The sequence below is a fragment of the Danio rerio genome, chromosome 15 (assembly GCF_052040795.2).
Source record: "Danio rerio strain M-AB ecotype USA chromosome 15, GRCz13ab, whole genome shotgun sequence".
NCBI lineage: Eukaryota > Metazoa > Chordata > Actinopteri > Cypriniformes > Danionidae > Danio > Danio rerio.
The window spans coordinates 16,512,501-16,530,295 of NC_141035.1; the positions used below are offsets into that span (position 1 = coordinate 16,512,501).

Here is a 17,795-nt window from a genome sequence, read left to right on the forward strand (position 1 = left end):
TATATATATATATATATATATATATATATATATATATATTAGTGCAGTCAATCGATAAACAAAAATAACTAATTAATCGCACCTTTTTTAAAAAATTAATCACGATTAATCACATTTAAAATACTGAAACTTGTAATTTTGGCTTGTCAAATGTAAAATTAATGTAAACGCAAGACAAAAACTGTTTAAATTCAAAATATAATTGTTATTAGAATTTTTTTTAACTTATAACACAGATTTCTTCATGTAAACAACATACCCACAATAAACCATCAAGATCCTGGCTTGACAGCCATATTTATTACAGAAATTAAAACACAGGCATGTTAATGACATTTAAATTTCAAAACAATCAATGCCAATAAAGAAAACATTGATTTCCATGTTGGATTCTAAGTGGACTGCAAAAAAATGCCAAAATACAGGAATTGCAGATATGGAAAATGAAAAATTATAATAATAAACTATTGAAAACAAACTGTTGCACTCATTGTAAAGTTTTATTGCTGTGAGTTGAGAACATTAGTTATAAAGTAGAAACAATTTTGCTTAATCCTCCTTTACATTCATCCAGTTTCTAAGACTAGGAGTATCCTGCAAGTGCAAAGAGACTCCCGGATGCCCGCAAATGAATGATAATCTCTTGCAAACCGGTTGTTAAATACATTGCACACCCCTCTCCACCGCATCCCTCTTAGCTCTCCAGGTATGTCGCGTGCAACTCACCCCCACCGTCCTTCAGGTACGTCTCGCGCGAACACGCCCCTATTCAGATACGTCGCTCACTCCACCCCTGACACCCCTCAAAGGGCCTGATACAGACACACACACAAACAGACAGACGCACACACAACGCGCTGGAGCAACTCCCTTCAGATTCAACACGCATGATCGCGTTCATCAAATTTGCTTAAACTAAGCGTCCTAAAGTATTACTGTATTTCACAAGGATTCTGACACAACAACACGAAGCATAAGCTTTCGTTGCGTTTAATGAGGAAACACGCTAAACTTGTAGGGCTCATGCTGAAAGGCAGAGTAATGCCCTGTCTTTGACAGCTTGCAACTTCACCAGAGACATTCTAAGTTCATTTACATAAGACACCAATAGTCCGATTTTAATATGATTAAGATAATACTCTTATTAAAATTCTACCATGTAGCCTAAGCAGTGATTTTATTACCTTAAAAGAACACCAAGTCATGATATGCGGAGGATTTTCTTTTTGTTCGCCATGCGGTATCAACTTACAACAGAAGTCGAAAGTTAAAAATGAAACACCCGAAATTGCATGAAACTCTGGATAACCTGTGATGCAACTAACTGTTTTATACTGGAACTTGCCTTCCAAAAGTACTTCCTTGGTCTTATCCACATTTCTTGCATGTTAAACACACGTCCACCACAGGAAGTAAAAAAAACCTGCAACTGCATTAATTGCGTTAATTTTTAATAATTAATAATTAATTGCATACGTTAACGCACTAGTTTTGACAGCGCTAATATATATATATATATATATATATATATATATATATATATATATATATATATATATATATATATATATATATATACATACACTGTGAGGTCCATAAATATTTGTATGTATGTATATATATATATATATATATATATATGCTCAGGCTCAGGAAACACAAAGGATGGCAGAGCTGGCCCAGCAGGAACGTCGATTCAAAGCTCTTCAACATCATTTAGTATAAAACTCATCTTTGGGTTAAAAACATGTTTTTCATGTTCAGAAAATTGCTCATACTGTCTAATCTGTTTTTGTGAAACATTAGACAGTATTAAATTATATTATGGTATAATTTAAATCACTGTTTTCTTAGCTATTGTATGTATCTCCCTAGACAGTTTAATCAGGGTTGAAAGAGTTTGAACAATGTAGCAACATGCTGTTGCAACTGTCCCAAACTATAAAATTAATTAAAAAGTTTGCCATAAAAACAAATTTACAGTTTTAATTTTATCACAGTTTCAATGTATTTCTATTTGAGAAAAAAATAAAATATTCCATTAATTAGTTAAATTCAAAGTTCAAAGAAGTGTTTTACCAAGGTTCAGTCTAAGTATAATACATGTTTTTAGTAAAAAAAAAAAAAAAAAAAAAAAAATATATATATATATATATATATATATATATATATATATATATATATATATATATATATATATATATACATATTAAGGGTGGAGCCGAACCCGAATACGGTATTCGGAAAGGCACGAATAGCGTGTTTTTACGAATACTTATTTCGAACAAATACTTGAAAAATTATTTGTATTCGGGAGCAAGAAAACCATTATATCAAAAAGCAGCGTTTCCTCATGAGACCACAGTGCATGCTTGCGTGAGTGAGTGAGTGAGTGAGTGAGAGAGAGAGAGAGAGAGAGAGAGAGAGAGAGAGAGACACACGCTCAGTCAGTAGTCGGAGGGCGGGGCGGAGATAAAAGGTGTCTGACAAAAGCTTCTCCACAGCAACAGAGAAGGCTCGGCTGAGCGAAAAAATACTTCACTGCATCACTATATGGATATTCCATTACGCTGCATTTTTTAAGTTTGCAATCGGGTGCTCTCTGTTTACGCAACGTTAGCTCTGTTAGCGCGGTAATTTAGACAATAGACTGTTGACAGAGTAACGTTAACGTTCGTTTATAAAGGTTAAAACGATGCTTGTGCAGTTGTGTCGAATAGTATGCACTTATGGGAGTTATATGGTACGTCTACATTACTGTCTTTTGCAGACAGCAAGATATATGCTATAGGCTAGTTAACCTTAGAATAGCTTCCCGTCACTTTTTATTAACTTGAAACTCCTCAAATACATTTGGGCACCCGAATAGAAAAAGAGTGAAAAAAATGAGACTGCTTCTGAGCCATTTCTTGTTCCTCCACCAGTCAAAAAAAAAAAAACTTCATGTTCTTTGTGGAAGCATTTTACAGTCAGTGGAGCTGCTGATAAAACAAAGTGATACTGTATAATGTTTACAAAAGTGAAATCAGCAGAGGCAGAGATATTAAACATCTGTCAACATCTTCTATGCATAATCATTCATTTTCTTTTCGGCTTAGTCCCTTTATCAATCTGGGGTTGCCACAGTGGAATGAACCACCAATTTATCCAGCATATGTTTTACGCAGTGGCTGCCCTTCCAGCTGCTACCCAGCACTGGGAAACATCCATACACTCTCTTTCACACAAACAATAGGGACAATTTAGCTTACCCAATTCACCTGTACTGCATGTGTTTGGACTGTGGGGGAAACCGGAGCACCCGGAGGAAACCCACGCCAACATGGGGAGAACCCAGTCAGGGCTCGAACCAGCAACCTTCTTGCTGTGAGGCGACAGTGCTACTCACTGTGCTACCGCGCAACCTTCTATGTAATGTATTATCACATGCACTAAAAGCATCCTCTCCTGATACTGTCTGTGAACCCCCCACAAGCATCAATCCCCTCAATCAGCACAGCTATGTTCTGCTAAATCCTCCACAAGCACCAAACCATCAACACAGCCACATTCTGCCCCAGCAAGTCAGTTTCAAACATAAAACAAACAAACAAACAAACTTTGTGTCTGTTTTGTGGCAGGCAGATGACAATAGCAGGGCTGTATCTTTTAGTATTATATAGAATACTTTTGTTCTGCCAGATCTCCCAGGCAGGGTTTTATTTAGATTTATTTAGTTAATTTTAGTTTTTGGAATTCTGTCCATTGGTAAGAAGTTCTTTCAGAAGAAGAACAGTTTTTTGAAGTATTATTTGTTTTTATTCTGTCTATTCAGTGTCCTTCAACAAGAACGGTGGTGGTGGGGTTCATAATATTCACAATGGTATTTTATTAGTTGTTGGTTTAACCATGGATGAGATAATGGCTTCTATGTTATTTTCTTTTCAATGACATTTCTTGTCACATGTTCAAAAACAACAACCAATATTGCATGTCTATAATTTATATAATGGGTATAATTAAACAATACTTTCACTATAACGTAAATTAGAAGTGTAATAGAAAAAATATATATTTTTGCGCCATTTTGAATTTTACTCGAATACAAATACAAATACTGTACAAATACTTTTCCCCCCTCAACAAATACAAATACAAATACCGGCTGCTCCGCACATCCCTAACATATATATATATATATATATATATATATATATATATATATATATATATATATATATATATATATATATATATTTTTTTTTTTTTTTTTTTCCATTATTTTTAGGCCTGATAATTGGTTGTTGCTTGTTTTTTTAATAGTCTGTACTTCATGGACAATTTAACCAATTTACATTCAGTCAGTTTACCAAAAAATACAAATAAAATCCAACATGATGTTTTAGAATTTTTGTACCTGCTTAAGGTCAGTTGCAATGTTTGACTTTGTCTGTTCAAGTTTAAATTCTGCATATAGTTTTCATGTGCACACATAGTATAGCAATGTGGGTGAGTGTCCAATAGATGTGGGTTTATTATATTACAATTTTGGGTTTCCACAAAAAAAAAAAAAAAAAAGAGAGACAAAAATGTTTTAACTATTTTACTCAAATCCAGTTCCAGCAGGGCCTCAGCTCGATCTGCACAGTTTATTGCCAATCCTTCTTCAACACACTTACCTGTAGGTTTCAAACAAGCCTAATTTAGTTTGATCAGGTGTATTTAATTAGGGTTAAAGCTAAACTATAGAGAGCCGCGGGCCCTCCGGGAGTTTGACACCTGTGATCTAATGTAACTGTTTAACGGATAAGTGCTGTAGTGAGTATTTTCACTGACAGAGGGCGCTATAGCTTGAGTAACTCTTTGGCAGAATAATCATGCTATTTAGGAACGATCCATTTTGACAAGAAAGAACACTGAAAAAAAAAAAAAAAAACTAGGTGTGGTGTAATGCTTTGTGTATTTTCACTTTGAAGAAGTCTTCTCTTTCCCCTGTGTGTGTGCATGAGTGTATGCGAGATGTTGCCTGGGCTTGTGTGCTACACCCATAGCACCTGTTGCACCTGTTTTTCTTTCCTTATCTAGTAACAGAATACATTTTCTAACAATGACCTGCACTGCACTGTAAAGCTTTTTACATCCATAATACGTTACATTAGGGAGTCGACTAAAGTCAAGTTGAAGTTTATATAAATGTAATAATTTTACCTTTTGTTTCCCATTTGTTTCCATGGTCATTCAATTATTAATACATTCATTTTGTTATTATGTAGTTTTGTTTTGGGGTTTTGTATGTATATGTATCTATATATACTAACCTAATAACTTATATAGCTCTTCTGTCCAAGCAACTTTTATTAAAAACAATGATAATTTTATGATTAACACTTGGTTTTTAGAGTAATATTCCCTTATATAAATCACATTATATCATTTTAATGTAATAATTGATTATGGCTGTGTCTTGTGACTACATCTGTAAAAATAGGTAGGGTTAGTGAACAACATCGGCAACTACTCTTTATTTCAAGGTAAGGTGTCATCATCAAATTTGACTCATTTGAACAGTGACACTAAAAGTAAGTTAGAAAAAACTAAAAGTGAGGTCCTTATAAAAATGATAAATTGGAAAAGGGAAAATTTGTTAGATGCGGTTTTAAAACTATATATATATGTAGACCATTTTAATATTTCAATGTGGTGATAATGACACATGAACATTTCGTGCTTGATATTTAACAATTTCACAAGCCGCAATTCAATTATAACTTGATTTTAAAACTGTCATAACATTATTTATCAATGTGGACCTTTTTGGAAGTTATGGAAAGTTATGGAAGTTATGGAAATTAAGAACATAATGCATTAGATTAATATGCATTAGAGCCATTGTTATTGTTTACATCCATCAAACTTGTCTATATATAATATACAGTTTATCGATTTATTCGATGTGGTTGTAATGACTACTGTTTTCATAGTGTGTGGTTTTGAGCAAATTGTAGAGTTGGATTGGCATCATAGTAATAATTAAATATTAATCATATATAAAAATTACAACAATAATAAAAATAAGCATAACACAAAACTGTATTGTCCTCCAGCATTTTTTATTAATATACTGTTTTTTATTAATGCTGGGTTCCACACAATGGATTTGTGTTGGGACAACATAAAGGAATTAAGCTAGCTTATTAGTTTTTACAAATTTAAGTGGATTGAACATAAAACAATTAAGCTGTCCCCCAAAATAGCTCAATGATTGTGTTGTTTCAGCTCGATTTAAATAAGTAGTTTGAATAAATAGCAAACATAATTTTTTTGAGTGTAAATAATAAACAACATTTCAATAATATTTTGAATTGGAAAAAGATCCCTTTTTATAAATCACCTTAAAATAAATCACAAATTCACAATTTTAATAGAGATCCAGCATTAAATCTATTTCATATCATCCATTCTCCATTAAAAGCCAATGGAAGATTATTAAATGCCAACACTGGGAAATGACTATACACAAACTACAGCGGAAATTAGTTTTAAACATTAACAGGCAGATTAAGAAATACAAAGTTATTACTGGATATAACTTGTGTATATTTGCAGTAGTTTATAGTAAGGATGAGCACATTATGAAGATTTATAAATAAATAAATACATTAGATTAAACTTTATTGTCATTACACATGTACAAGTACAAGAGAACAAAATGCATATTAGGTCTAACCAGCAGTGCAATAGCAGCAAGTGCAGGAAACAGGTATAATTTATAAAGTGCAGTTATAGAAAAACTATAGTGATATTTACAGATGGATGTACTATGAACATTACATACAGGTTGTATTAGCTATGAACAGAGGTTTACAATAAATTAATATATGTACAGGTTGCTATTAATATTCAGAAGTGTGCAGCTAGATAAGTATAATTACAAACGTATATGCACAGTGGGTGAGTACATAATTACAAATGTCCATGTGTAGTGGGTATGTACAGTTCAAATAAGTGAATCAGTGCAATGAATATGTGCAATTTTTAAATGTACAAATGTTAAATAATGCAGTGATTATGCGGAGTATAAGTTATGAGGAGTGTGGGGGTGTAATGGGGGGCAAAATAGTCAGTGCGGTGCAGCGTTGGGGAAAAGGCTGTTCCTCAGTCTGCTGGTTTTTGTCCGGGGGAGCCTAATGCGCCTGCCAGAAGGCAGGGGAGAAAACAGTCTGTGAGCAGGGTGAGAGGAATCCTTAAAAATACTGCATGCTGAGCACAGACAGTGTTTCTTCTGGATGTCCTTTATGGTAGTGTGGTCGCTGTGATGCGATGGGCAGTTTTCACAAATAAATAATATCACAAATAATTTCACAATTAAATAAATACATAGAAAGAAAAAAATAAAATTAATACTGAATACACATTGCAATTAATTACTAAAAACATGTTAAATATAAGAGGTGGAAAAGAGTATACCTTGTACTATACTGTAGGTACTTTTCTTAAGTGAAGTGAAATAAAACAGTTGCCCAATGGCACTCTAATAATGTGTTGTCTACTGATATGATCCAGTTATATTGGTACTGTTTAGTCCATTCCGGTAAAGAATGTCATCTATGATCATCGCTTTAAGTTAATTTTTAACTTGACATTGTTCAAAACAGGCTTCAAGGGTTGATGTTTGTTTAGATTCTGCAGCCATGGACTGGAAATCGGTGTTTGTCGTATTATGGATGCTGCTGCCGTACCCGTCTACTGGAATCAAACTAGATGGTGGTGGCTATGTTGACATTTCGATTGCAATTGGTGCAAAAGTCAAGCAGGATGATACACTTATCGATAAAATCAAGGTGAATGTGTATTTTAAATCATCACTTATAACATACTTTTAAATGTTTTTTCTTTGTTTTTATTATCTTGACCCTATGCATTTATGCTTGTATGTGTCTTGGAGATGCTACTTTCAAAGGTGTTTTATAAAATAAAGTCTATTTATTTATTTTTGGTCTCCTTAAGAAACTAATCTGCATTGCATTTTGTAAAAGATTGCATTTTTGTAAAAACTTTACTAATAGATAAAATATGTACAGTATATAATCATTTTTGCTGACAGTGTTTGAGAATAAACAAATTAAGTTGCATTTACTTTTGTGTAAACACAGTCTCTTTAAAGGAGAAAGTGAACTTATATTATATTTTGGTTCTCATTTTTTACAGGAAATGGTCACTGATGGGTCTTTTTATCTTTATCATGCTTTGGATAAAAAGGTCTACTTGAAAGACGCCACAATACTAGTTCCATCCCAATGGAGTTGTAAGAGTTGCAGCAAAGCGAGAACAGAATCATTTGAAAAAGTGCAGACCATATGTACTTACGTTATATTTGATAAAGTGTGTTTTTTATTTTCACAATTTTTGACACAATTTTCATCCCTACACAGGCCAAAATAAAAATTGACCATGCTAAATTGATGGAACCAAGAACTAAACTGTACGGAGAATGCGGAGTAGGGGGAGAGTACATTCATTTCACTCCAGACTTTCTCTTAAATGACTCTGCCATTCAGATGTATGGACCAAGAGGTGAGTGGCATTTATTTATTGTAACATTTGTACAGTATGTGTTAAAAAGTAAATAAGGTGAATTTTGGATTAATTGCAGGAAAGGTTTTTTTGCATGAATGGGCTCATCTGAGATGGGGTGTTTATGATGAATACAATGAAGAAAAACCCTTTTACCTCTCTAATGGCCGTGTTGAATATACAAGGTTATACACTTTTTAAAAAACTAAAATTTTCTCAGATTGGTTTCAGTATTATTAATGTTCTTCTTATCTTTAGATGTACTACAAACATTGAAGGTCAGTTTTTTGAGATTAATGGAGGATCTCTTCAATCATGCCGCATTAATCCAGAAACGTTTTTACCTAGCTCGGATTGCAAGTTTTTTCCTAACAAAGATCAAAACACTGACAGCTCTGTAATGTTTTCACCAAGCCTGGAAGCCGTAAGTTCACACTTTTCTTTACTAGTTTTAGAAGTAACTACTATTAGTAGTAACTAACTAACTACATATATTACTAAATGTAAGTAACTACTTTGTCATGTTAAGACAACATAGGTTCAACAAAAGATTGAGATTCTGAGAATTTAATCCTCTGGTGTTGTGGTCATAAATAAAGTTTTTTTTTTTCATTGAATAAAATATGTCACATTTCAGCTCGCTAATCAATTTTATTTCACATGAAATTGGATTAAATATTTAACATTTTAAGGGAGTTTACGATGTTCAGTTATATTGTTGCATATTGAGCTAGTATATTGAGCTTTGACCTAAAATTAAAATTTACAACTTGAAAACTGATTAAATCAGTGCTAAATCTTTAATATTTGGTATAGAGACTTGGCAGAGAGGTGAAAACAAAAGCATTTTAAATGTATTACAGTGGTAAAAAGTTCAATGAATTCAATATTGTATATTAAAAACCTATTTTATTCAAAAGCTTTAAACGATTAAATTAGTTTCCCATTAATTTATTTCCAGTGTAGTCACTTTTGACTCCCAACAATTCAAGTGTGACCTCTTTATTTAACATTTCATTAGCCCCTTTCACACAGTGATACCGGTAAATATTCAGAACATTTCCAGAACGATTTAAAAATTCAATTTGGCAAATTCAAAAAAGAGCTGTTTACACAGATTTTTCCGGAAAAGACCATAACCCTTCCATCCACATTCAAAAAACCAGTAATTCTGACGTCATTGACCAGAAATGGCCTCTAAACGGCTGCGCTTGAATTTTTAAAAAAAGAAGGGGTTGGGCTTTTGTTAATGGTTTCACTTTTATTTAAAGCTTTAGCATTCACGTTCCAGAGAAATTCAAAGGCAGAAGTGTGAATTGCAGCTAAATGTTTACACATTTGACTACATTACAAATTCTGTGGATGGATAAGTATTGTGAACAACTTTGATGAATACATATGAAAGAACACTATTGCATATTGTGATGTACAATACATAAGACCTTCAGCGTGTTCTAGACTTAAATGAGCTCTTTTCGACAATTTTCCTTCTATGTTTACAAACAGCATTCTAGCAAATTACCGGTAAAGTTACATTTTCTCTTTCTAGAAAATTGCCGGTATTTACCGGTATTTTCAAAAAGATCCTGTTCACACATGATCCCTTTCAGGAAAATTGCCGCCATTTTTCTGGAAAGGTCTGTATGTGTGAAAGGAGCTTTTGTTTTAAGTGTGTATCTGTTTACAATAATAATAAAAAAAAAACTTAGACCAAACTGCACCAGAGGGTTAAATGATTTAAAGAAACAATTTAGGTTTAGTTTTTTGTTTGTTTTTACTTTCTGTCGAAAATCCCATCTTAGAAAGACCCAAAATAAATACCCAGGGTTTATAGAGCTATAATCTGACTTGGAGTGTTTTTTGATATATTTTGTTGATGACAAGTTGTGTTTTTAGGTGACCACTTTTTGTCGTGAAACCGAGCACAATTATGAAGCTGAAACCCAGCAAAATATAATATGTAATAACAAAGCGACATGGACGGTAATATTCGAGGATTCTGTGGATAAAGACGCACTGTCATTTCTACCACCACTGCCATCGACTCCATTGCCGCCAACATTTAAACTTTTGCAGCGGAAGAAGAGGGCTGTTTGTCTCATCCTTGATGTATCAACAAGCATGGGATCAGTATGCAGACATTAAATGCATTATTTCACTTGAATCAAATGTTTTCTAACCTTTACACACTGAATACCAATGCTCTAAGATGAAATGAAGTAAAAAAAAATCAAACAAACATGAAATTGTTTTTCAAACCTTCTATAGGAATCTAGAATTCTTCGAATGAGGCAGGCAGCCACACATTTACTACGGAACTATGTTGAGGAACAGGCCAGTGTTGGAATTGTAAAATTCAGTACTGCAGCTTCTATTGTGAGCTCATTGACTATTATTGAGAGTGATGCCACAAGAGATCATCTCATCAACTTGTTGCCCGAAATTCCAGATGGATACACAAACATGTGTAATGGCCTTCGTCTAGGCTTACAGGTACCAAATGAATTGTTGATTTTATGTTTGTAGAGCAGGATTACAGTGTTTTTTTTGTGCTAATGCTTTTTTATTTTCCTCAAAACCTTCAGGTACTTTCAGAAGACGACATGGATGCAATAGGAGATGAAATAATTTTTCTGACAGATGGTCAGGCAACAGACGACGTTACATTGTGTATTCCAGATGCAATAAACAGTGATGCTATTATACACACAATAGCTCTAAGTGACAGTGCACATAATGCATTGCAAGAGATGGCAGACAAAACTGGTAACAAATTAAATAAATATATCTGAGAAATTCATATTACATTAATAGCGGTTTATTATCAAATCCAAGTTATTTTATAAATTGTTTTGCAAAAATAGGTGGAATATTTCACTTAGTCACTGATGAGTTCACCTCCAACCAATTAATAGACGCATTTGCTTCACTTACATTATCCACCGGAGATCATACAAATGAACCTGTTCAGGTACAGTATGTCAAGTATTCTGTCATTGCTCATGACATAAATATTTATCACTGATATTTTAAGTATATATAGTGTGAGTATTTTAATATTAATTTTTTTATATCATTCCTTTAGCTTGAGAGTGTGGGAACCAGAACATCTGATTGGTTCAATGGGACGGTATCAGTGGATCAGACTGTTGGCAACAAAACCAGCTTTGTGATCATTTATGAAAAAAATTTTCCCGCTGTTTACATACAGTCACCGAGTGGCATTGTCTACACTGAGGCACAAATGAATCATGATGATCGGCTGAAAACAGTCACTTTAAAAGTTGCAGACACCGCAGAGGTATGACAACTGTTATCAACCAGTTTAAAGTTCAACCACCAAATATATGAACACATATTGTTGCAATAAAAAGGGCATTTAGTCCAAGGGTTTTAGATAAGCATAATGTCAACATAATAAATATCTTCAGACCAAAAATCAGTTTATGATTAAAGATAATATATATGTAATTATACACTTATTGACCTCCTTTTACTATCTTATGTCTGATAGCCTGGAGACTGGGCGTACAGTATCCAAACTTCAACAATTCAGGCATTTACAATTACAGTAACAAGTCAAGCATCACATGAGGATGTTCCTCCAATCATTGTCAAAACCCGCATGAACCAGCAGGTCAGCGATGGCACTAAACCTATGACGGTGTTTGCTGAGGTTAGTCAGAATTACAGGCCTGTGATAAATGTTAAAGTGTGGGCTACGCTGGAGCCTGCAACTGGGCCTATACAAAGTTTACAACTCCTGGACAATGGAGCAGGTAAATTACTCATAATTCTTGTATTAAGTATGCACTCAACTTAAAGGGATAGTTCACCCAAACTTTAAGATCATTTACTCACCAGGGAATACACAGAACTACATAAATTGAATTTAATACCTTTTACTACATTTTTTATTACCTTAGAAAAAAATTGTAATACAGCATGACTTGTGACATGAGCTGCAACTGTATTGGTGTAAATGGAATATCTTTACAAATGGAATAACATATTGCAGAGAAAATATACATTCAAGTAAAGCAGAGGGATTAATCAAGATGTCTGTCCATAGTTTTTAATCAAAGTCATATATGTCATCAATGTCAATAGCCGCTCTTCTAATAACAGTTTAGTACGGTTACAGTTGCTTCTCCACTGAGCCTGGAACGGTGCAGCACGATTACAAACGTTCTCGGAATTCTCTGCATGGTTAGACAACCGTGCTGAGCTGTGCCAATAGATTCTTTGTTGACGTCGCGGTTCTGTTGCCAAGCTACCACCAGTGTTGCCACACACTGCAATACCCATTGATATAAATTCATCTAGTTTGGCATTTGTCATTCTTTCGAACATAACTAGGTGCTGCTTGTCAATCTAACAACGCTTCTATGTTTGTTCTTGCTGTCAATTGCAGGAAAAAATGATCGATTACAGTGTCATAATAAACCGATGTGAGTTTAGCCGTAGGCGCTGTGAGATGCACATGCAGGCGAGGTTATATTAATCGTCTTCTTGCAGACGTGGCAATAAGCCTCAAAGCTGCTGCCAAATACAGGCCTAAGCCTGTATTTAAATTATGAGTCCTCCAACCAGAGGTCCTAAAACTTGCATTTTTCCATGTTTTAATTTAATTAATGAACGAAAGCGAGCTCACATATATGGTTGGCAGCAAGCCAGCCAGGCACCCAGTTGGTTTCAGCGTGCCTGCGAATGAATTACCACTTCACATGATATTGCTCAGGTCCTACTCTCAACATAAACAATAAACAATAAATCCACACAAATATTAGAATAAAGGCCTGCACTTAACCCAAATTAAAAAGCTATCTGACAAAATTGGTCATGAAAATGTAATACCTCGTCAGATGAAATTTATAACTTTTTAATGACCTTAATTTTGGCTAATTTCAATTTCCCTTCACTTGGTCAAGACCTTTTTAAGTTTTTGTCTTCTGTTGACAACAAAAAGAGTTACTAAGTTTAAACTAACATTTGTCCATATTTGCAATTTTTTCTTTTTGTTGATCTTTCCTCTAACAACATATGATTTATTTGAAAAAGTGACTTTTATTGACATTTCAAATACTTTGAAGCAATTTTAAATTGTGATACAAAAAACTGGTAATAAACTGCCAGTACTTTTTTTTTGTTACTCTACAGACCTAATTATATATCTGTATTATTTTTTAAACAAAGTATCGTTTCAAACTACTAAAATATCTAATTAAAAGTCGCTTTGAGTTGAATTTTTAACATCAAAAGTTAACTGAGCAGAGATCAAGTTCTAAGAATGTAATTCATAACCGTAAATGAACAAAAAACATTATTTTGCCAGCAATTAGCCTTCTTAAAAATATCTTCTTTTGTGTTTGACAGAACTCATAAAATATTAAACCAGACAGCTTAGTAAACAATGAGTTCATTTTTAGATGAGCTATCCTGTGAGATATATTTCCAAAGTGATAAATGAACTCGACATCAATCTTTTACAGGAGCCGATGTTGTGGCAAATGATGGAATCTATTCCAGATATTTCACAAAAATGGTAAACGGGAGATGCAGCCTGAAAGTGAGAGCGAAGAATCAAGATGGAAAGGCCAGATTTGCGGTCCAGAAAAGGAGTGGTGCCCCATACGTACCTGGATATGTGGTAGATGGTAAACTAAACCCAGAGATTCATATTTTGGTCATTTACACTTGATCACATTTAAAGAGAAGGTGGGAAATACAGTTTAATCAGACCAAGAGCACAACCAGGAGTGCGATATACTTAAACTACTATTTGCAATCCACTTTTTTTGTGTCCCAGTTGATTCAAATCAAACAAAGCACAATTTCACAAAGTCATTTGTTTTGTTACTAAATTAATATATATTTTTTAAATAATAAGTTGAGTGAATGGCTCATCAAGTGCTTTTGAAAGTACCCTGCAAAGTGTACCTCAGATGCCTTACTGTCTTCTTTACTGAGATTCAAAGCAGCTCAGCTGATGTTCACTATCAGCGTCTTTCAGTAGTTTGTGCCTGCAAGTCTCATTTAACCAAATTAATTAATTCATTCATTTTCTTTTCAGCTTAGTCACTTTATTAATCTGGGGTCGCCACAGCGGATTGAACCGCCAACTAGTCCAGCATATGTTTTTTATACAGTGAATGCCCTTACAGCTGCAAACCATCACTAGGATCATTGAACCAAATTCATATATTTAATCCAATTACATCCAATTAAACACATTTATTTTAGGTGTTTTTATGGATAACTGTTGGATTCTGACCTACAGTAACCTCTGATTGGCAATTTGAACCAACCAAAGGGTAACATCCCTGCATTGATAATGGATAAGCATAAAAGGTCGCACTTACTGTTTACTGTTTATATAACTAACGCAATCTCATGCCAATTCGTAACTTTTTGATTTAGTGGTTAATTCGTATGAACTCATGCAATCTAATTCATACAAATTCCACGCCTCCCTTTTAAAATCATACATTTTCGTACGACTGAACTTAGCCACTAAACTGACAAAACGTAAAATACTTACGTTTCCTCGTGAGATCAGGCTGATATAACTTATGTGCGAGCACACACTGAAAAAAAGTAAACCATTTTGTCTTTCATTCAAAGTACATTTTTATATTGGATTAAGTGAAAAAATATGGTTTCTAATTTGAGTCCTCAAAGCCAAAAATGAACAATGAAATTGTAAAGATTTGTTTTTTTTTTCAAGTTCTCCATAGTATTTTAATGTGACCACATGCCATCTTACTGACCAGATATGGTTTTGCAATTTGCCATTGCTCGATTTAAATATGAAGATGATCTGTGGCCAAAGCAAATCTTGTTTAGACAAGGTAAACATTCAAAATCGTTTTCATGTAATGTAATCTGGATTGATGCCCTAAACATCCGTGATATGTTTTTTAGAAACACCTTGCTATTTATGCCATGTCTCCGTGATAACAACAGTAGCCTATAGGTACAGTTTATGCGCTCTTCTATTTTTATGATTTTTTTTAATATGAGTTTGATTACAAAATTGCATGACATTTATTGCTGTGCTAAAAGCACCAGCAGATAGGTTATCTCTGATCTTGAAGATACAATAACTAGAAATAACGCTGGCTAACATTACGTATTTATTATAGTTTTTATTGCAATATGTATTTATTATAGTTTAGTCCAAAGTACAATTTTACTTTGATTTCATAAAAGAAAAATGTTTTATTTCTCAAAATATATAATTAAGTTGAACCAAAGTAACTCTATTATTTTATGGTCTCTATAAAAACAGTATTTTACCTTTGAGTTAACGTATTTTTTCCCTTGGGCAGAATAAATGTTTTGATTAAAGGTGCAGTGGGTGATCTTCCACAATGCTAACCTGTTAGCATAAATATCTGAAACACATAGTAATCAATATTTTTACTTTGTGTGAATGTAGGTTTTTTCTTGACCACAATTAATTTTTTTTTTTTTTATTTAGACTAAAATAAATAATATTTGAACCAAAGCTATATTATGGCTGACAAATACTGACTTAAATATTAAGTTACACTTTTTATAAAATGTAGTTGAAACCTGATTAACTTACTAAAATAAGTTAAAGCAACATGTAAATATTTGTTGTACAGTGTAGGATTATTGATCTTGCACATCAGTTTATGCTGTTTAAATTTGTCAATGACAACTATTATGTTTTAACATGCACTGAATTGATGCACAAACTGAAACTAACTAAAAAGAAATGGAAAGAAACCAAACTAAATCAGAATCAAAAATGAGGGAACTGTTTTTTCTGTATAGGTGTTGTAGAGCTGAACCCGCCAAATCCTTCAGTTTCTGATGAACCAATTGAGGTTGGAAGCTTCACCAGAACAGCCACCGGTGAGAGTTTTGAGGTGACTCTAACAGGCTCAACACCACCAAATTTCCCTCCTAGCAAAGTGACAGATCTAGGAGCTAAAATCCTTGAGGAGGCTGTGCTTCTCAGCTGGACGGCTCCTGGTGAAGACCTCGACCAAGGAAGAGGTAAAGCATACAATTAATACAGTACAACTACAATCACTCAGTTTCAAATTATACAAATTTATATATATGACAATTTCTTTCACTTTTTCACTAACAAAGTAAATGCTTGAAAGTTAGATCATGAAGTAATGTATCTTGAATTATCCCAGCTAAATCTTACGAGATCAGATGGAGCTTTGACCTGGACATGCTTCGGCAAGATTTCAGCAATGGCCATGTAGTCGACACAGCAACTGTCTCACCTCAGGAGGCTGGATCAGTGGAACAGCACGCATTCAATCTCAGTTTACCAATCCAAAATGGCACCACGCTCTTTTTTGCGGTTCAGACTTTGGATGAACACGATGCCAAATCTGATACCTCCAACATTGCTTCAGCATCAATGATCCTCCCTAATCCGAAACCACCGGGAATATCAAACCCAGGCTTGAATTTGACTGTTCTTGTCAGCTCTTTGTGTGCGGTAACTATCGTCATATGCATTATTGCTGGTGTAACCACATGGGCAGTGAGACGAAGAAGACCTGCATTAAGAATCTGCTCCTAACAATGTCAAATCAATCTTTATGCTTTATGATGAGTTGATCACAATGTATATTTACCAGATTTAGAATATGTTTTATCAAACATAATTTCTTAATTGCAGTATTAAGGTGATATTGCCTCTGTCTTTTTTAGAATTCTCATTTATGACACATTCTCAGTCAGTTTGTCTCATTCTGATTAAATGAAAGCACTTTTAAACAGTATTTGTTCAGTGGTAAATCCACAATGCGAACATATTCATAATATTGTGCAATGTGTGATTGTCATTTTGCTTTACATTGAGTTGTAAAAGATCAAATAGGCAAAATAAAATGGATGTATATACATGGTGGCTGTTTCTATGAGTTGGTTTTTGTAAACTTAAACAGGGAGCTATACAGTCATCATTTATATCCATCAGCCAATGATTAGCAACTGATCAGGGTTGGTGTAGTGTTTTACTTTTAGTGTTCTTTGATATTTTTAGCACTGTAGATAACTGGCCACCTTATTATGTTTGCCAACACTGAGTTAAGTCTTCAGAAATGCCTTTGGTCAGAGCCCCCCCTCTGAAATATCATTAAAGGTCTTGTTTCTGTCTGTGTAGTAAGCCAAGCACTGGGTGCAGACTCTTACACTATTAGATCTGCAATCTCAGAATTGCACTTTCACATACAGTTTAAGTCGAA

General features: G+C 33.9%; 2 protein-coding genes across 4 annotated transcripts in view; one reads left to right on the forward strand and one right to left on the reverse strand.

Moving 5' to 3' along the window:
- Positions 1-17,795, reverse strand: part of si:ch211-116o3.5 — a 135,890-nt gene that overhangs the window by 60,376 nt on the left and 57,719 nt on the right. The gene's annotated exons all lie outside the window — the stretch shown is intronic.
- Positions 4,895-17,456, forward strand: clca1 (chloride channel accessory 1; the record flags this gene model as incomplete). 2 transcript variants are annotated; one of them, NM_001446840.1, is given in 20 exon segments in its annotated part: positions 4,895-4,947; positions 4,949-4,956; position 4,959; positions 4,962-4,982; positions 4,985-5,029; positions 7,636-7,639; positions 7,642-7,820; positions 8,188-8,325; positions 8,412-8,553; positions 8,633-8,738; positions 8,812-8,977; positions 10,450-10,683; positions 10,822-11,046; positions 11,139-11,319; positions 11,418-11,524; positions 11,639-11,854; positions 12,068-12,332; positions 14,046-14,210; positions 16,357-16,581; positions 16,731-17,456. In NM_001446840.1, coding segments are annotated over 20 exon segments (2,838 nt in total), but the record flags the coding sequence as incomplete, so codon positions are not given.